Source organism: Bos indicus x Bos taurus, chromosome 2 (genome assembly GCF_003369695.1).
Source record: "Bos indicus x Bos taurus breed Angus x Brahman F1 hybrid chromosome 2, Bos_hybrid_MaternalHap_v2.0, whole genome shotgun sequence".
NCBI lineage: Eukaryota > Metazoa > Chordata > Mammalia > Artiodactyla > Bovidae > Bos > Bos indicus x Bos taurus.
In genome coordinates this window covers 97564917-97586094 of record NC_040077.1, presented here as the reverse complement: position 1 = coordinate 97586094, position 21178 = coordinate 97564917, and the positions used below count along the sequence as shown (strand labels likewise).

General features: G+C 40.6%; 1 protein-coding gene across 14 annotated transcripts in view; it reads right to left on the bottom strand.

The window, feature by feature from the left end:
• UNC80 (unc-80 homolog, NALCN channel complex subunit) overlaps positions 1 to 21178 on the bottom strand; it is a 230194-nt gene that overhangs the window by 152763 nt on the left and 56253 nt on the right. For 12 of the 14 annotated variants that reach the window (XM_027566280.1, XM_027566179.1, XM_027566218.1 and 9 more), the window contains exons 15-20: positions 16887 to 17034; positions 13894 to 14042; positions 11594 to 11760; positions 10526 to 10624; positions 5986 to 6200; positions 4716 to 4822 (exon numbers count right to left, since the gene is read on the bottom strand). In XM_027566280.1, the coding sequence (XP_027422081.1) occupies positions 4716 to 4822; positions 5986 to 6200; positions 10526 to 10624; positions 11594 to 11760; positions 13894 to 14042; positions 16887 to 17034 (885 nt within the window). The remainder of the gene's footprint in view (positions 1 to 4715; positions 4823 to 5985; positions 6201 to 10525; positions 10625 to 11593; positions 11761 to 13893; positions 14043 to 16886; positions 17035 to 21178) is intronic. The other 2 variants (XM_027566197.1, XM_027566236.1) reach the window with 1 other exon arrangement.

Genomic DNA, 21178 nt, shown 5'->3' with positions numbered 1-21178 from the left:
AAAGGACAGAAATGGTATGGACCTAACAGAAGCAGAAGATCTTAAGAAGAGGTGGCAACAATGCACAGAAGAACTGTACAAAAAAGAATTTCATGACCCAGATAATCACAATGATGTGATCACTCACACTCACCTAAAGCCAGACATCCTGGAATGTGAAGTCAAGTGGGCCTTAGGAAGCATCACTTTGAACAAAGCTAGTGGAGGTGATAGAATTCCAGTTGAGCTATTTCAAATCCTAAAAGATGATGCTGTGAAAATGCTGCACTCAATTTGTCAGCAAATTTGGAAAACTCAGCAGTGGTCACAGGACTGGAAAAGGTCAGTTTTCATTCCAATCCCAAAGAAAGGCAATGCCAAAGAATGCTCAAACTACCGCACAATTGCACTCATCTCACACTCTAGTAAACTAATGCTCAAAATTCTCCAAGCCAGGCTTCAACAATATGTAAACTGTGAACTTACAGATGTTCAAGCTGGTTTTAGAAAAGGCAGAGGAACCAGAGATCAAATTGCCAACATCTGCTGGACCATGGAAAAGGCAAGAGAGTTCCAGAAAAACATCTATTTCTGCTTTATTGACTATGCCAAAGCCTTTGACTGTGTGGATCACAATAAACTGTGGAAAATTCTGAAGGAGATGGGACTACCAGACCACCTGACTTGCCTCTTGAGAAACCTATATGCAGGTCAGGAAGCAACAGGTAGAACTGGACATGGAACAACAGACTGGTTCCAAATAGGAAAAGGAGTATGTCAAGGCTGTATACTGTCACCCTGCTTATTTAACTTATATGCAGAGTACATCGTGAGAAACGCTGGGCTGGAGGAAGCACAAGCTGGAATCAAGATTGCTGGGAGAAATATCAATAACCTCAGATATGCAGATGACACCACCCCTATGGCTTAAAGTGAAGAAAAACTAAAGAGCCTCTTGATGAAGGTGAAAGAGGAGAGTGAAAAAGTTGGCTTAAAGCTTAACATTCAGAAAACTAAGATTATGTCATCCAGTCCCATCACTTCATGGTAAATAGATGGGGATTCAGTGTAAACAGTGGCTGACTTTAGTTTTCTGGGCTCCAAAATCACTGCAGATGGTGATTGCAGCCATGAAATTAAAAGACACTTGCTCCTTGGGAGGAAAGTTATGACCAATCTAGACAGCATATTAAAAAGCAGAGACATTACTTTTTCAACAAAGTTCCGTCTAGTCAAGGCTATGGTTTTTCCAGTGGTCATGTATGGATGTGAGAGTTGGACTATAAAGGAAGCTGACACTGAAGAATTGATGCTTTTGAACTGTGGTATTGGAGGAGACTCTTGAGAGTCCCTTGGAGATCCCACCAGTTCATCCTAAGGAGATCAGTCCTGGGTGTTCATGAGAAGGACAGATGTTGAAGCTGAGACTTCAATACTTTGGCCACCTGATGCGAAGAGCTGACTCATTTGAAAAGACCCTGATTCTGGGAAAGATTGAGGGCAGGAGGAGAAAGGGATGACAGAGGATGAGATGGTTGGATGGCATCACCGACCCAATGGATATGGTTTTGGGTAGACTCCGGCAGTTGGTGATAGACAGGGAGGCCTGGCGTGCTGGGGTTTATGACGTCACAGAGTCAAACACGACGAGCGACTGAACTGAACTTAACCTTTACCTTGAAAAATAATTTGTTTATTATATAAAAGTCACTTCATTTTTTCCAATTTCCATATCTGGTTAGCTAGTTTGTAGAGTTTATTTCCACGTACCAAAAAGACATCACTTACAACTATACTTTGAAGGAGAGTCTTGATCATAGATTGAAAGTAAAATAATTGGGCACTGTGAAAATAGTTTAGCAAATAATTGAGATAGTCTTAGAGTTTAATTCTGCTAAAGTCCAAACTCAAATTTATGAACAAGTCATATTCATCCTTTATAAAAAACACCACAGCTGAGAATCAGATGAAAGTAAAAGACAGCCAAATAGAAGATTTCAAATCTCTATGCAAGAATCAGTAAAAATGAATTCACAAGGTGTCCTATAATTAAAGTGCAATAACATGCTTTCTCCCCTAATGCTTAAAATGTGTTTACAGCAAAGCAAAGAAGCTATATACTTCACAGACTCTCAAATACTTGGCCAAATTTTAATAAAAAGAATATGAAGGAGGAATTACAAATATATCTTCTAAATGTCTCATAATATTGCTATATTCTTTTTATAATTTAAAAACATTATTTTTGAAACAGAAGAAAATTGGTTTTAGTGAGATCTAAGAAGAAAAAGTTTAGGCAAATTGTATATAAAGGAATGTAACTTCTATCACACACCAACAATTACTGTGAGCAGACCACAAACCAGTCACAAGAAAGATTCTCATCAGAAATGCTTTCAGTAAGAATTATGACCTTTTCCAAACTGCAGGCTACTAAGATGCTTAACAGATGAAGGCCATAAGTGGGAAAAATCACCCTGAGCTTCTTTGTTCTTGTCAATGGGGAGAATGGTTCAGATGGTAGGAAAAGGAGGGAACAAAGATAAACTCTGTGTGTGTATAAAAGAAATCTATGCACATTGTACAGTTATGTGTCCTTCAACAGGATCTCAAAATGTGAGGATTTCAAGTGTGTTAAAAGTAGCTGGGAATTAATATCTATATGGGCTTCCCAGGTGACTCAGTGGTAAAGAATCTGCCTGCCAATGTAGGAGACGCAAGTTCGAACCCTGGGCCCAGAAATCCCCTGGAAGAGGAAACAGCGACCCTCTCCAGTATACTTGCCTGGAAAATTTCATGGGGGGAAGAGTTTGGTGGACTATAGTCCACCGGGTCACAAAGAGTCAGACACAACTGAGCACGAGCACAAATAGCTATATACCTCTTTATAGCTGCGTTACAATTTTATTTAAAGTTTTTGTCACTGTTTTCCTTTCTGTGATTGGACCTAACAGAAGCAGAAGATATTAAGAAGAGATGGCAAGAATACACAGAAGAACTGTACAAAAAAGATCTTCACGACCCAGATAATCACAATGGTGTGATCACTGACCTAAAGCCAGACATCCTGGAATGTGAAGTCAAGTGGGCCTTAGGAAGCATCACTACGAACAAAGCTAGTGAGGTGATAGAATTCCAGTTGAGCTATTTCAAATCCTGAAAGATGATGCTGTAAAAGTGCTGCACTCAATATGCCAGCACATTTGGAAAACTCAGCAGTGGCCACAGGACTGGAAAAGGTCAGTTTTCATTCCAATCCCAAAGAAAGACAATGCCAAAGAATGCTCAAACTACCGCACAATTGCACTCATCTCACACTCTAGTAAACTAATGCTCAAAATTCTCCAAGCCAGGCTTCAACAATATGTGAACCGTGAACTTCCTGATGTTCAAGCTGGTTTTAGAAAAGGCAGAGGAACCAGAGATCAAATTGCCAACATCTGCTGGATCATAGAAAAAGCAAGAGAGTTCCAGAAAAACATCTATTTCTGCTTTACTGACTATGCCAAAGCCTTTGACTGTGTGGATCACAATAAACAGTGGAAAATTCTGAAAGAGATGGGAATACCAGACCACCTGATCTGCCTCTTGAGAAATTTGTATGCAGGTCAGGAAGCAACAGTTAGAACTGGACATGGAACAACAGACTGGTTCCAAATAGGAAAAGGAGTACGTCAAGGCTGTATATTGTCACCCTGTTTATTTAACTTATATGCAGAGTACATCATGAGAAACGCTGGACTGGAAGAAACACAAGCTGCAATCAAGATTGCCGGGAGAAATATCAATAACCTCAGATATGCAGATGACACCACCCTTATGGCAGAAAGTGAAGAGGAACTAAAAAGCCTCCTGATGAAAGTGAAAGTGGAGAGTGAAAAAGTTGGCTTAAAGCTCAACATTCAGAAAACGAAAATCATGGCATCCGGTCCCATCACTTCATGGGAAATAGATGGGGCAACAGTGGAAACAGTGTCAGACTTTATTTTTCTGGGCTCCAAAATCACTGCAGATGGTGACTGCAGCCATGAAATTAAAAGACGCTTACTCCTTGGAAGGAAGGTTATGACCAACCTAGATAGCATATTGAAAAGCAGAGATATTACTTTGCCAACAAAGGTTCGTCTAGTCAAGGCTATGGTTTTTCCTGTGGTCATGTGTGGATGTGAGAGTTGGACTGTGAAGAAGGCTGAGCGCCAAAGAATTGATGCTTTTGAACTGTGGTGTTGGAGAAGCTCTTGAGAGTCCCTTGGACTGCAAGGAGATCCAACCAGTCCATTCTGAAGGAGATCGGCCCTGGGATTTCTTTGGAAGGAATGATGCTAAAGCTGAAACTCCAGTACTTTGGCCATCTCATGCAAAGAGTTGACTTATTGGAAAAGACTCTTATGCTGGGAGGGATTGGGGGCAGAAGGAGAAGGGGACGACAGAGGATGAGATGGCTGGATGGCATAACTGTCTCGATGGACGTGAGTCTGAGTGAACTCCGGGAGTTGATGGACAGGGAGGCCTGGCATGCTGCGATTCATGGGGTAGCAAAGAGTTGGACACAACTGAGCGACTGATCTGATCTGAATACTAAGGCATCTTTGTTTCCATAGTTCATTTAAGTTCCCCAAACTTACTAAACGTGAAGAGAATTTCTTCAGCCCCTCCAGGTGTTTTGCACTTCTCAGCCCTGACATTTTTCTATTAGTGACTACAACATTCCCTTACGTAAGTAACGTCCTGTTTACCTTGGAGCTTTGCCTGATGAAAGACAGGCGGTCCACAGAACTGATGTCCAGGAGGTCTTCCACGCCGTCTGCCAGGCCCGAGAGAGACGAACGTTTCAGCCAGTTTCCTAGTTAATAATTTTTAAAAAAATTAGACCATTATAGCATTTTCTCCCAAATGGATTAGACAAAAATGTTGGCATGGGCCCAAAAAGCAATGAAAATTACAGGACCCAATGTAAACAAAAGTGAACAAAAATTGTTTTCAAAATGTACATGCTTTGAACCAAAACATTCACTGTTGGACTATAAGATCACATGACTAAGATCAGGACAAAAAGAACCTGGGCCTCTTGGGTGATTAAAAGTGTAATCCATGTAGTCCTTGTCAAATTTCACATCTTCCATTAAGTCCTGTCGATTTTACCTCCTAAGTATCTTTCAAATATGTCCATTTCTTTCCGTCTACATGGTCACCACCCAGTCTAAGCTACTGTTACTTATACCTGGACCATAATGCAGCTTTCTATCTGATCTCCCTTATCCACTCATGCTGCCTCCAGTATGTTTTCCATGCAGTGATCTTCTAGAAAAAAAATCTACTTGCTTATGGCTTATGTTACCCCCCTGTTCAACATCCCATCTGGCCTCTGTAGGGCTAAAAGATGAAGAGCCAGGTGACCTGCAAGGCCCACAATACTCTGGTCTCTATGGCTCCACCATTGTCATAGAGATGCTCTTGTCTCAGTTCTTCCATGTCCCTCCCTCCTAATACCTTTGCATATTGCATTGCTACCACTTGGAGTGCTCTCCTTCCTCCTTCTCCCAAGTACTCTGCAGATATTAATGTCACTTGCTTCAGGATGCCTTCCCTGATTTCTGTCTCCTCTTCCTATTTAGATTGGGTCTTGCTATTGCATGCTTTCACAGCACCATGTAGATTTCCTTCATAAAATTCATAGCTTGCAACTATACTTTGTTGTATAATGATCTGCTTTAGTGGTTGCCACCCCTCATAGATTCTAAGTTCAGCAGAGTCAGACACTGTGAAATGCTGCTCATCATTTAATCACTGAAGTTTAGCACAGTGTTTGCACACCCTAGAAGCTCACAGTAAAAGGTTTGAGAAATACCTGCTGAAAGAAATGAATGAATGAATGAATCACCCTAGGGTTTGTGACTTGAAAGCTTTCCCTTTCTCTACTTTCCCATGAATTGCTCTGTTCTGATTATGAGCTGATCTGAGGACATGGCAGGGAATAAGAGAATCCATAAAATAAAAAAGACATACTTTTACCTATGGGAAGTTTAAGCTTCTTCCGGAGTGAAATCCTGCGGGACCGGGAGCGGGCGCGCCTGTCAGAGGTGGTCCCTGAATGGGCGGTGGTACATTCTGAAGTGTCTTGCTCAGACTGGCTGCTGGTGTCGCTCGCCGCACTCTGGGATTTGAACATCTTGCGCCAGAAATCTTTTCGCCCCAGGTTTCCCCCTTGCATTTGTTCATCGCTGAAAGCAGGCAAGGGGATGATTAAATGTCTGACAACACATGTGAAAGTCTTTTAACTCTCTTTCAACCTCCTGTCAGTGACATGGAGGCAAATCATGCAGGATGACCTATGATGGGCTGGGATTAGCAAGGGGCAGAGTGGGAATGGAAGGCAGAAGACCCAGCTTGACTCCCTGAGCTCTTCCTGAGAATAGTTACAGCTCAGCTGTCAAGTTGAGGTCATCATTTTGTTTCAACCATAATGTAAGACTAAATATTATTGCAGGTAATCGTCTGTGAGTGTGGGTCATAAAAAAACGCTTACAGTGTCAGTAAATATTTAACTTTTTCTTTGAAGTTCCCTGAGCAGTGTGTCGTACCATATTCCACCCTCATCTCCACCTCAGAACTGTACAAATATTTGAATGCATGAATAAATAAAATATAATCACCACACCCAGGGAATGCATCATACCATAATTTTTCACTGTTATTTTTATGATGCCTGATTATTTACCGTTCTTATGTCAAAGAATCTTAAGGCTTAAAAGTAAAAAAAAAAAGTTTAGTCTGACTTAATAAGACAAATGGGAACACTGTCAAAGGGATTTTTGACTAGGGCATTTCACAAGAGGAGAAAGACAAGTGGCCAATGGTAATACAGAGTTTAATTTCATTAGGTATTAACAAAAAAAGGGCCAGTTGAAATCAGATCCCTATTTTCACTCATTAAAAAGACAAAGATTAAGAAGGGGTAGGGAGACGGAGAGAAAGCAAGGGTACTATGATACAGTCATGGTGAGGTAGAATGATTTTACCTTTCTGGAAGGTAATTTGGTAATACGTGATGTAAAGCCTATGTCTACAACAAGGACACAGAAATTCAACTTCCAGGAAGTTATTCCCAGGAAATGATGGAACAACATACTAAGATGCTAGATGCTCACTGAGATTTTGGGCCAATGTTAAAACACTGGAAACAATTTCAATATTCAATTCTAGGCAAAGAGTCGAAGAAATTCTGGGACTTCTGTAAGATGGCACCCTCCATAGTCATTAAAATGCTATTTTCATAAGACTAATGAAAAGGGGTACATTCATGATATACTGTAAAGTTAAAAGGCAGTGGTCAAATAAATGGATTAAGCAGGTTATCATCAGGTTAATTTTTTTAAAGAAGCACATATGTGATTATGTGTGTGTGTGTAAACTTGTGTGTACACATGCTCAAATGTGTATCCAACATAATATACCAAATGTTGACAGTGGTTGAAGGTATTTTGATTTTAAAATTATTTTTCTCTATGTTTTTGTGTGTGTGTTTTCCACATTTGGCAACTTGATCAACATATATTACTTTAGTCATTTGGAAAGAAAAGGTTAGAGAAAAGAGTAACATATGATGAAATTTGTTTTGGGGGTTTTAGGTAATGATTTATTTATAAGCATTGGGGTTATACCTGGGATCTACCTAAAATTTGATAGTACTGTATAAAAGCAATCATTTTCTGGGGATATTTATAGAGGGATGTAGATTTTCTCTCTCAAAATGTCATGAGAGTAATAAAAACCTTTAGCTATCATTTTAAAAATAATTGTATGTATTCATTTCTGGCTGTGCTCGGTCTCTGTTGCTGTCAGGGCTACTCTCTGGCTGCAGTGGGAGGGTTTCTCGTCGTGGGGTCTACCCTCGTTGTGGAGCACAGGCTCTCGGCACACAGGCTTCAGTAGTTGCGGTGCATGGGCTCAGCAGTTGTAGCTTCTGGGTTCCAGAGCACGAGGCTCAGTAGTTGTGATATGCGGGCTTAGTCGCCCTGTGGCATGTGGGATCTTCTCAGATAAGAGATTGAACCCTTGTCTCCTGTATTGCCAGGCAGATTCTTCAACACTGAGCCACCAGGGAAGCCCAAAATTTTTAATTATTATTTTCATTCAGGACATTCTGCTTCTCAAATATTGTGGTGCTTAGTCGCTCAGTCATGTCTAACTCTTTGCGACCTCATGGCCTATAGCCCACCAGACTTCTTTGTCCATGGGGATTCTCCAGGCAAGAACACTGGAGTGGGTTGCCATGCCCTCCTCCAGGGGATACTCCCAAACCAGGGATCGAACCCAGGTCTCCCACATTACAGGTGGACTCTTTACTGCCTGAGCCACCAGGGAAGCCCTACAGTGTGAATTTAAATCAGTGTTTCCAAATTTGACTTCCCTGTTATTTTATCAAATGCTTACAGTGTATGAAGCATTTTTTATCTTTGGGGAATGTGTAACATTGAGAGTATTGTGTAACATTGTGTAACATTGAGAGAATGTGTAACATGAGAGTATTGACTATGTGGCCTGAGTGGGGAAATATCCAGGGAAGCTATAATTGATCAGCTTTACAATAAAGTGCCATATCAGCTTTGTCCAAAGGGTATGTATCAATCATGAGTTTCAGAGAAACGGGCACATACAACTGCTTTTAATATCACTCAGTTAATGTGATTTTTAAGAGGGAAAATGGAGAAGCAAAGGGTATGAAGGGGAGGGAATGGGAACAGAGAGAGAGAAGACAGAGTAGGAGCCAAGATTACCCACCTACCTTTCTTCAGTGCTAAACAGAGGACATGTGGCAGCTCATCTCCTGGGCCCACTTGGATCAGGGGAAATTCCCATACTTGACATTCTACGACATCCCTCCAAGTGCAAATTGCTATGTAGAGGCATATTAAAACATGTATCTTTCCTCAAGGGAGAGAATAGACATGTGCTAAATGCTAAGAAATCAGGTGGTATTTATAAAACTACAGAAAGAGTATCTGCAATTGAGGAAACTAGATCACCTATCAAGGTAGATAGTTTTATGTTTTAAATCTAGTTAACTTATTAAATCATTCTTATTGTTCAGATTAACTCAATAGTTGTTAGTGTTATTTTGGGGGAAAAAAGTCCTCTCTCATTTTTTTTTGGATAGATTCTGCATATAAGGACTTTTAACTAGTCTTGTGGTTGGTTATTCAGCTACAGACAAATCTTTGCCTTTCACATTTTTTTTTCCTCTTAGAACTTATGTTTGGGTTTTTACTATGTCCTTAAAAACTTCTTTAAAGGAAAAACTAAACTTCAATTTTGAGAATAGAAATTAAAGAAGACAAAGGCTTAATGGTAATTCAATAAGTCCATCCTTTCATTGACTGTCATACATTCATTCTTGATATATATTGAGAGCCTACTATGGACCCAGCAAGGCCCATTGAGGCACTGGGGCTGTAGTAGTTAAGTAAAAACTCACATGGTCGCTGGACCCATGGAGTTGATTTACCTTCTCCTTACTTGCATCACTGACTCGATGGACAAGAGTGAACAAGCTCCGGGAATTGGTGATGGACAGGGAAGCCTGGCATGCTGCAGTCCATGGGGTTGCAGAGAGTTGGACACGACTGAGCAATTGAACTACTTTTACCCACTCATTTTAGGGGCAGTTTCTAAAATTTTGAAGGGCTATAAGAACTGTGCAGGCCTTTTGTTCCTTAAAGGTTTTGCGTGCTTGTTGTGGGTTGCCAGGGTCCTATGTGATGACATGACTTCCTTGACCGTACAGAGAGGATACCATAAAACCTAGAATACCCTACAGAATTTCTGGAAGAATAATCATTTTGTACTAAATAATGGTTATGGGAGATAGAATGGCATACTAAAAGGATCATATTTTAAGTATTGATCAACATCACTTACAAGTAAATAGGTCTCAAAAGAAGAATGAATACAAATGAGTCTTGCATAGAACTAGACTGTATTTAGTTTCTACAATAATCCTAACATTTTCTGGGGGCACTATTTTCATGATGCTTTTGATATTGCCATTATCAAAAGTGGAAATAAATTGATATCAGAGGCAGTGGACTGGATCTCTGGAGAGAACCAAGATGAAACGGATGAGTCTGTTTCAGGTAAAGCTGGACATGAGAGAAGATTATCTTATATATTTCTGGATAAAGCTTCAATTATTGACAGTTGTAAGTGATTTATAAGAGATATTTTAAGCAAGAAAGTGGATGACATCACCCTCGTACCTGCTATCCATGCTACTTTTCAAGATTTACCTGCAAGATTGTGCATGGAAGACAGAGTGGGGTAGGGGCGGGAAATAGGAAAGGCAGTGAGGGAGGCTTCCTGGAAGCATGAAGTTGATTACTTGCGATTTGAGCCTGTAGAGATAAGCCACATGGGAATGAAAAGTAAAGGGCAGAAGCAAGGAGAGGTTCAGCAGATAGGAAAAGTAAATAGCAGCTTGGGAAATAGAATTTCTTCTAGGGGGAAGTGCTCAGCCCATTGCATTGGAGACAAAGCTAATTCTACTTACTGCTCTGGAGTCTGTGAGGGGCGACCGGACATAAAGCTGCGACATTCCTCAGGTGCGGCGGTCACCGGGCCTTTATCCACCACGCTTCCCGCCTCTGACCTGTGCAAATGGTGCATTCCACCACAGCAGAGCAGGACACCACTTCTCAGTAATTCATAGACTTCATAAAGCAAAACACTGTTACAGACAACCTAAATGGACTGCACACCCCCTATACCATCATGAGTCTATGTGCTATGGAATTTATGTCCTACCATTTAACTTACTACCTAGCTGCATTATTGCCTGAGAAGACTATAATACCATCATTGCACACAGAGGCAGTAACTGCAGGCAGGATGTTAAATTGAGGCATTTCTTTTAATCTTCATAAGTGACATTTCTTACAGAACAGGCATACAATAAATTCATGCTTCTTATTGTTGTTTAGACACTAAGTCATGTCCAACTCTTTGTGACCCCATGGACTATAGCCTGCCAGGCTCCTCTGTCCATGGAATTTCCTAGGCAAGAATACTGGAATTGGTTGCCATTTCCTTCTCCAGGGGATCTTCCTGACCCAGAAGTGAGCCCATGTCTCCTGCATTGGCAGACAGAATCTTTACCACTGAGCTACCTGCAAAGCCCTTAAATTCATGTTTACTAGAAGAAAACATAATTGGACATGTCTCAGTTGTTTATCTTTCACCATGTTAAAAATATTACTTACTGAACAGAATGATATGGTATCAGCAATTGCTTTTTCTTTCTGGACAAAAAATATAAATGATACCTATTGAAGGGACTAAAACATAGATAACATTTTACTATATAAGTAAAAGCTATGAAGTAAGGTTCAAGTGTATGAAAGTTTGGGATCAACTAAGCTCTGATTCATACAGAGGCAGCATTTGTTTAATAGGAAACTCTTCCGTTTTCTAGGCTGCACCTGGGCCCTGCCAGTGGTATCACTCATACAGGACAGTCCTTCATCCCTGCCCTGCAATTTCACATCATGGACAAGACAACAGGACATTATATTCTACAGACTGGGCAAACCCTCACATTCAGAGAGCTCAAGCTTCCAACCTTTTTCCTCTTCCAGGCTTAGATTCCGGTTCATTTTCCTCCACCTTTTTCCCTGGTGCCAACTTCTCAGCACTGTCAAGCAAAGCGCTGAGGGCCACTCTCCTGAAGACATTCCCATGGGCCTCCTTGATAAACTGGACCAGCTGACGGATGTCACAATACAGCCCCTATTTGGAGGCCAGGAGGAAAGTGTGGGGAAAGAAAGATAGTTGTGTCTTTGAAGAATATTCATAGGAAGAGGGGTAGAAGGTAATTCCTTGGACTTAGATGAGCCTTGGGATCATAAAAGGAAGAGAGATTACTATAGTGCAACTAATGGTATCCTGCCCCTCCATTGTTCCCATGGTAACATTACTAAAAACCTTGCCTGTCATTCTTAGTATCAAAAAGGATAGTCACCATGCTACATATTTAGAAAGTTGGCTGTGACATTAGAAAGACATCAGTTTATACTTTTATAACAACTGAACCTCCAAATTTTTAATTATGTCTCTTGGGACTTCTGAAGAGATGCCTGCAAAAATAAGGGAATCAGAATTTTGTCTAGACTAGAGATTTCAGTCGCTGTTCAACTTCTCCAAATTTTTGGCATCACTGTGATAAATTATGCTAAACCTTCTAGACAATTCTAATAGAGCCTAACATTCAAGGATGATACATTTTTCTACATAGACTTAGCAAATAATATGTATGTTGTAGCTCATTTGAGCATGAACTTGACTATAGACTTACAAAGACACAAGGCTATTAAAACCAATGTATTAGTGATTCAATATTTAATGCAGGACTTTTTTCTTTTTTTTTAATATATTAAGCTTCGCATTCAGCATTTCCCCATCTGTCTTCTCTAAGAAGGTAGTTAGTATATTCTGTGTCTTAGGAAAGGTTCATGACAAAGAACATAGAAGCCTAAACAACACCTTAGAGCTTTGGATTTCAAAATCTAAGACCACTGGGACAGTTATGCCCATGATCTTTAGAAAAGCAGAAGGAAGGGCCACTGAGGAAAACATAAAGCGTCCTTTTGGTCCTGTGAGAAGAAGGCCTTATGCTCTCACTCTGCAATGTGGTAGCTCCTCCATGGAAGGCAAGACTCCAAAAAACAAGGGTTCCAAATTCACCAGAGTGCCCATCCTTAAGCAGCAGAGAGCACCATGCGAACAAACAGATATAACTGATGCTTGACACCCATGGAGCCTCACCACAAGCCCTGGGTCCTACCTAAGACTTCAGAATATTTGCCCTACTCTCTGAAGCTGGGAGACCCAAGAGTGAGTGAGGTTCAACTTCCAGCTATTCCGGTGGAATGGAGGTTCAAAGCCAAATTTAAATTGATTTAAATACAATTAAGAAATGTAGTATTTCTTCTATACATGCACATGTAGGGTAAGACTTATAAGAGTTCATATATGCTATAATCAACTTGTCAAATTACTTCTTGCCATGACCAAATTGAACACATGGATGGTATGCAAGTTATTCTCAAGCTCCAAGAACCTTGTTGGGAGGCTTGACAATCAGTAAAATCAAACTCCTTTTCATTCAGGGTTTTGTTTTGTTTATCTCAAGTGACTACATAGTTTCAGTGATTTAGAAGAACTTAAAACTATTTCTGTTTTAAGTAGATTAGCAGATAGTGTCCATATGTGTCAATGGGCTGATTTCTGCATAGAAGTCATTATAGCTAACAGATTAGTAAGATACAGAAATGCTTCTTTACTCCTCTGAGAGACCTGAATTCATTTAGTCATGTCAGATGTGTCAGTCTTCATCTTTATTTTACTATCCCAAACCACAATCTTCTTGGCAGCAATAAACACTAATCTTTTAAAACCTGGTGCTCTCTACTTGTGGCCTTGGTGGTTTAATTAACACAGTCTTTTGTGAACAGTAGCTAAAAGATTGGTGTTTGATAAGACAAAACCTGATCAGCAGCATATTTGAATTAGTTATTAAAGTAAATGCGGTTTCAAACAAAAGCTTGGTATAACACTCTTGTTTATTTCACAAGCCAGCATGCTGGGCTCTAGCACCTTCTTTCTGAAGGGCTCAGAATACCTGGCAACTATTTCACCAACTACCACAGAACCTCTGAGATGGAAGAGATAAGCCTATCTGCAGGTACGATGACAGGTGACAGGGGGGAGAAAGGTATTGCTGGGTTTCTACCGTGAGTTGCTGGTGACACTGGGAAAATACATAGACATTTTAACTTTACAGTTTTAGATTTCAACTTCTCTTTCTCAAGGTCATGGCATAAAACTGAGAACTCCTGTGGGAGGAAAAGGTGAGCTTCTCACCAGATTCTCAGGGCTGTGCAATTCATGAGTAGTTGAAGCGCAGCGTGTGATGAGGGATTTAAACATCGCGCTGACGACGATGCCTTCCACATTTTGGGCTGTGGATTTGTTGTCCACCGTGGTGAAGTTATTTCCGAACCCAGCCTTGTCTGGAATGCAAAGGCACCAATTAAAGGCAGTGTTTCCTTTCAGGTACAATGTTTAAAGAAGTAATGAAGTACTTGGCATCCAGGAGTTAGTGAAGGGCTACACAAAATATTGGCAACCCACTTCAATATTCTTATCTGAAAATTTCATGGACAGAGGAGCCTGGTGGACTGCAGTCCATTGGGTTGCAAAGAGTCAGACATAACTGAGCAACTGAGCATGCACACACAAAAAATACAGAACCAGAGAATTGAAGCCACTACAGATTTGATCATCTAATGAGGACTTAGAGATAAACAGCTCATAATCTCCTTCAGGGTTATTACTATGACATATTTCATCCCTTAGTGGAGGTTTTCATCAATGAATCTTAGCAACAAAAAGAGGACAACTGTTGACCCTAAGAAAATGTTTTAAACCTAAGTAATGTTAAATAGACAATAATTTTTTTAAAAAGATGGTTTACTAAGTGGTCCCTCAATGGAGACAGACTTGATTTGGCTTGTTTTGGTGGTGAGGAATGCTGGTTTCTCAGCAGAAACTGTTCAGTCTGTGAGAAGTGGAGTGAGGTAGGGCCAACTAGGTGAGTCGGGCAGTGGAGGGAAGAGACGAGACAGGGTCCTGTAGGGGAATTAACACCAGCACCAGAAACCAAAAATGAGACTGAGTTCTGGACAAAAGCTACACAAGACTTCTAGCAACTTCTTGCTTCCAGAGACTCCATGGGCATATAAGTTGGAAAAATCTACAACCTCTCCCGGAGCCACCGCCTAACTCATTCACACATGAAATGCCAGTGAACTGAGGCCATCACCCAACGTGGCAGTTTATGCCAGTTTTTCCCATTTCCATGGACACTCCAGGGTTCTGTGGACTTGCCAGGGTATTGCAAGCTTGCAAGCCACCTGTGGACCTTAGGGGCCAGTTACCTGCAGCTTCAAGACAGATCAGACAGGAGTATGTGCATCTGCTGGATGATTCACTATGAGCCACTTAACCTTCTCAAGAATCTCAGTGGGAATTCACTACTTCAAAGTGTTGATTACATACTTTATGACTAACCTCTCACTGTCTGTATCAAAGGGCTGTGGGTTATCTTTAGACTTTACATTACAGAAAGAAATGTCTTAGTCTGCTCTTATAGTTTCTATCTCAAATAGGTTTAAAAAGAGAAAAAAAATGCAATCAAGAATTTCTCTTGCAGTATCTCAACCCCAATTCTTACTTCATTGTTTTTCAGATCTGTTATGTGCTTGGATTAAAGCAACTTCAATAACATAGATTATTTCAGGGAATCTATAGGGGAACAATATTTTCCTTTAATGTGAAAACCAAATAATAAAGCCTGGGGTACAAACAGAAAAACTTTCTAAATCCATCAAATACAGCTCTATTGTAATCTAATCAACCACTATCACATTCAGTTCAGTTCAGTCACTCAGTCGTGTCCAACTCTTTGTGACCCCATGAATCACAGCACGCCAGGCCTCCCTGTCCATCACCAACTCCCAGAGTTCACTCAAACTCACGTCCATTGAGTCAGTGATGCCATCCAGACATCTCATCCTTTGTCGTCCCCTTCTCCTCCTGCCCCCAATCCATCCCAGCATCAGAGTCTTTTCCAATGAGTCAACTCTTCGCATGAGATGGCCAAAGTACTGGAGTTTCAGTTTTAGCATCATTCCTTCCAAAGAACACCCAGGACTGATCTCCTTTAGAATGGACTGGTTGGATCTCCTTGCAGTCCAAGGGACTCTCAAGAGTCTTCTCCAACACCACAGTGCAAAAGTATCAATTCTTCAGCACTCAGCTTTCTTCACAGTCCAGCTCTCACATCCATATGTGACCACAGGAAAAACCATAGCCTTGACTAGACGGACCTTTGTTGGCAAAGTAATGTCTCTGCTTTTCAATATGCTATCTAGGTTGGTCATAACCTTCCTTCCAAGGAGTAAGCGTCTTTTAATTTCATGGCTGCAGTCACCATCTGCAGTGATTTTGGAGCCCAAAAAAATAAAGTCTGACACTGTTTCCACTATTTCCCTATCTATAATTATCACATTAATACTATATAAACCATAAAAACCTATACTAAAAAGATGCTTCTTCCCAGGCTTTAAATTAAAATGTGTATTTTACTCAACTCAGGCTTCATGCATCACCTTCATTCCATTACTGTATTTGTATTCAAGTGGTACTGAAAGTGTTCATTGATTATGGATGCCATTTGGGTTCATTGGTCTATCCCTGTAATACAGGGCTCTATGATGGAGTTTTCTTAAAGCCATAAACCTATAGTTTATGGGCCTATCTATAGATCCCTTTGTCCATTGTTTTTAATTCAGTGCGTGTGTGTATCGAAGTTACATTACTACTATGTTTACTGCAGTCATTTTTTCTCTGTCCTATTTTATCTTGTGAAAAAATCACCAAGCACATAAAAGGTGCTCACTTCATTTTGTTGAACTAATGAAAATATTCTTTTGTTCCTTGATCCTTGCCTCAGCAGTCACACAACAAAGTCACCTGAGAGAGAGGCATGCCGTGAGCAGGGCGTGAGGATAGTGGCCCTGCAGATGAGGGTGTCATGGCTTTACCGAGCTGAGTTCCCATTTGCTGAGCTAAGTTGTCCTCAAAAGGCCTCCAAAATGTATAATCAAAGATGATGGGCAAGCTTCTCACATTTATATTTTATCACACACAAGACTCACGTGCATGCACACACACACACACAAACATATATCTTTTCCTCTCCATTCTATTACCACAGATTTAGGGTGTCTCAGAAACACTACCTGCTTCACCTCGCAGCGATTTCTCCTAGAACTCGGCACAGCTTTACTTACTGTCAGTGACCGGCTCCATACAAAATCCTAGCAAAGCATGCAAGAAGTCCACTACGTTATTGAGAGAGTCCTTGTTCACATAATCCCTCATGGTTTGTCGGAACTGCATCTTATCTAGCTTGTATAGCTTAGTGAGGCAGTTCTGGGCCTGCAAGGAAGGAAGAAAAGTGAAGAAGTCACAGGTACCAGCTTATGCTGGGGATACCACTGATTTCAGACAGAAGCCTTCAGAAGGCAAAGGTCCCCATGCACCCCTCCTGGTTGGTAATTTGCCAGCTCTGCTAGCCCTTCACGTCTGAGATTGAGATGGGCAGAGGTAGGCTGGGGATAAGACTTTGAGAAGGGCTTCTCCTCAGGAAAAACCCCAAACTAAAGGCTAATGCTGCCCCAGGAACAGCTCAGTATTTTTGCCAAGATCAAGATTTTAAGATATAAATGAAAAAAAATTTAATATTGATGTAGGTGATAGGATTGGTAATCAAGGATTAGAAACTTCAGAGGCTTTACACAGGGAGAAGAAGCCAACCTCCCCCACACTCAGCTACTTTGAATTTAAATAGATTTAATAGAGGGCATGAGGCTTCCCAAGTGGCACTAGTGGTAAAGAGTCTGCCTGCCAATGCAGGAGACATAGAGACACAGGTTTGATCCCTGGGTCAGGAAGAGGGCATGGCAACCCACTCTAGTATTTTTGCCTGGAGAATCCCATGGGCAGAGGAGGCTGGTGGGCTACAGCCCAAATGGTCATAAAGAGTCAGACACGACTGAAGTGACTTAAAACAATGGATGGCATGAGAGGGCTCTAGGACCTGTTTATCCAGAGTTCTCTTATATGGTCAGGAGGGAAAGACCCTTGAGACATGAAAGAGACATAAAATAAAGCAAGTCTAGTTTGTTTATTTATGTGTCTGCTTTTGAATATAGAAGTTTGGTATTTAATAGAAGTTGGCCTTAAGGATATGAAAACCAATTGACCATGCATTAGGCTCTGCCAGAGGGCTGGCAGAGCTGGCAAATTACCAGAAACACAAAAACGTATTTCTTATGATCCAACAAATAATTTTGTCATCTAGCAAAGGAAAAGGGAGTAATTTGCACCATCAGAACAAACAAAGTTACAATCATTGGCTGGAGAAGGTCACAGACAGGACACCCCAATGCTATCTGGGACCCTCAGGGGGCCCCCTAGTCCCATTCTACCTTTGAGAGAAAAATCACATTTGTGTAGTGCTTTGCTGTTTAAAATATGCTTCTGGATTGTAAATGCAAACATTTGACTTTCACACTTCTCTATGACTTGAAGAGTTTCCCTATGTTACAGTGGAGGAAACTGAGACTCAAAGAAATCAAGGACTTTGTCCAAGCTGATACACCAAGTTTCACAGCAGAGCCAAAATTAGAAGCTAGGGTCTTGCCTCCTCAGAGTGGTTACACTTCTCATAATATATTGATAGTAGCCTCATGGCTAGTTTAGAGAGTGGTTGTTGGAGAAAATGTATTTAGATACCACCCATTACCAAAAGGAAGTGGGTTGACACAATGGAGATTAGTTGATATCTTGCGGAAGGCAAGATCATCTTAAAAAAGAATGTCCTTACCAATGGAAAGAAATGGGAAAATGATACTGTGAAATGAAACTGTGGAAAATTCTTAAAGAGATGGGAATACCAAACCACCTGACCTGCCTCCTGAGAAATCTGTATGAAGGTCAAGAAGCAACAGTTAGAACTGGACATAGAACAACAGACTGGTTCCAAATAGGGAAAGGAGTACGTCAAAGCTGTATATTGTCACCCTACTTATTTAACTTATACGCAGAGTACATCAAGAGAAATGCTGGGCTGAATGAAGCACAAGTTGGAATTAAGATTGCTGGAAGAAATATCAATAATCTCAGATATGCAAATGATATCACCCTTATGGTAGAAAGTGAAGAACAACTAAAGAGCCTCTTGATGAAAGTGAAAGAGGAGAGTGAAAAAATTGTCTTAAAACTCAACATTCAGAAAACTAAGATCATGGCATCTGTTCCCATCACTTCATGGGAAATAGATGGGGAAACAGTGAAAACAGTGGCTGACTTTATTTCTGGGGGCTCCAAAATCACTGCAGATGGTGACTGCAGCCATGAAATTAAAAGACACTTGCTCCTTGGAAGAAAAGCTATGACCAACCTAGACAGCATACTAAAAAGCAGAGATATTACTTTTGCCAACAAAGGTCCATCTAGTCAAGGCTGTGGTTTTTCCAATAGTCACATATGGATGTTAGAATTGGACTATAAAGAAAACTGAGTGCCAAAGAATTGATGCTTCTGAACTGTGGTATTGGAGGAGACTCTTGAGAGTCCCTTGGACTGCAAGGAGATCGAACCAGTCCATCTTAAAGGAAATCAGTCCTGAATATTCATTGGAAGGACTGATGCTGAAGCTGAAACTCCAATACTTTGGCCACCTGATATGAAGAGCTGACTCATTTGAAAAGACCCTGATGCTGGGAAAGATTGAAGGCAGGAGAAGAAGGGGATGACAGAGGATGAGATGGTTGGATGGCACCACTGACTCAGTGGACCCAAGTTTAAGTAAACTCTGGGAGTTAGTGATGGACAGGGAGAACTGGCGTGCTGTAGTCCATGGGGTCACAAAGAGTTGGACATGACTGATCGACTGAAGTGAACTAAACTGGGTTGAGGAAGAAAATCTACAATCAAGAAAGAAGAGTTGGCTTAGTAAGGACTAAGAGTGAGGACTTAGTGAGGACTCCATAACCTTAATGGAGAATTTTGGACAACCAGGCAGAAGCAAGGACAGCAATTCATGGGATTTGGGTCCTTAATGGTGGGCCAGAGGATAATTTAAGTTACATCACCATTTTGACAAATCAAGACACAGAGAAAAATTCTTAGAACTCTTGAGAGGAAAAAGATTATAAAAGGCTGAAACTTATAATTAGCAATGGTTTCTTGTTGTGACCTTGTCGTAGTCTTTCCATTTATATCACAAAGTCAGGAGGATTTTTTTTCCCTTTCATTTTTCCTTTACTAGGTCAAGAAATTGGGTGTTTTTATTCCAGAGGCTACTGGTTGATCAAACCAGTCAATTCTACAGGAAATCAGTCCGGAATATTCATTGGAAGGACTGATGCTGAGGTTCCAACACTTTGGCCACCTGATACGAAGAACTGATTCACTGGAAAAGACCCTGATGCTGGGAAAGATTGAAGGCAGGAGGAGAAGGGGACAAAAGAGGATGACATGGTTGGATGGCATCACCGACTCAATGGACATGAGTCTGAACAAGTTCCGGGAGTTGGTGATGGAGAGGGAAGCCTGTCATGCTGCAGTCCATGGGGTTGCAAAGAGTTGGACACGACTGAGTGACTGAACTGAACTGAATTCCAGAGAGGCTACTGGTTGCTAGATCTCAAGCAATTTTTTTTCTTATAAAATTAATGCTGCTTGCTATAAAATGAAGTTTTAAAGGACTTCTCTATAAAATACACCAAAAAAGGCATAGTTTCAAATCTCTTCTTTAGAGGCCATTACAATTCAACTGAAAGTCTCAGCAAGGATCAGAATATCAAACTATAAGTATTTTGATTCTGAATGAATATTCTAAACTTCTCCAAGAGATATAAAGAGTGAATTCCATTTCAATAATTTGGGACTACAAGCTAATGATTAAACTATTCTAAGAAACTCCCTGGAATTACTAGGCACTTTGATGAATAGCATTGTGATAATAATTTGGTTTATTAAAAAAATAAAAGTATAGTGGACTTCATCTGGTAGAGGTAAGAAATATTCTTATGCATTAAAAGCTAAGTAACTACTAAAAATCCAATGCCAGATAAATCTGGAAATATTTAGCTTCTTGAATTACACATTCCCAGGGTAGATTTCTCAAATTTCTATCTCATGGACCATGTGTTTACTAAGCATGGATAAGTAAGTATAATCCTGATAAGGAGTATAAAACTGGGCTACAAGAAAATGGAGGTACTGCCATATAAATCAACAGTTGAGAAGGCAAGTAGAAAACTGGATGTCCTGATAGGAAACACTCAGTACTCTTGAGAGAAGAAAACATCGTGACTAAGCAGTAACGATAATCTCTCAAGTGGCTTCTGATCCAACTAGCCCTAACCTTCTCCACGTATAGAAAGACAGGTCCTGATATCAGAACCAATTTATAATTCCAACTACAGCATGATGCTTATTTTTATATTTTGGTATTTCATTTCATAGAATTAGTTTTCTGCATGAGATGTGATGTAATTTTAGCCTTGAAGGC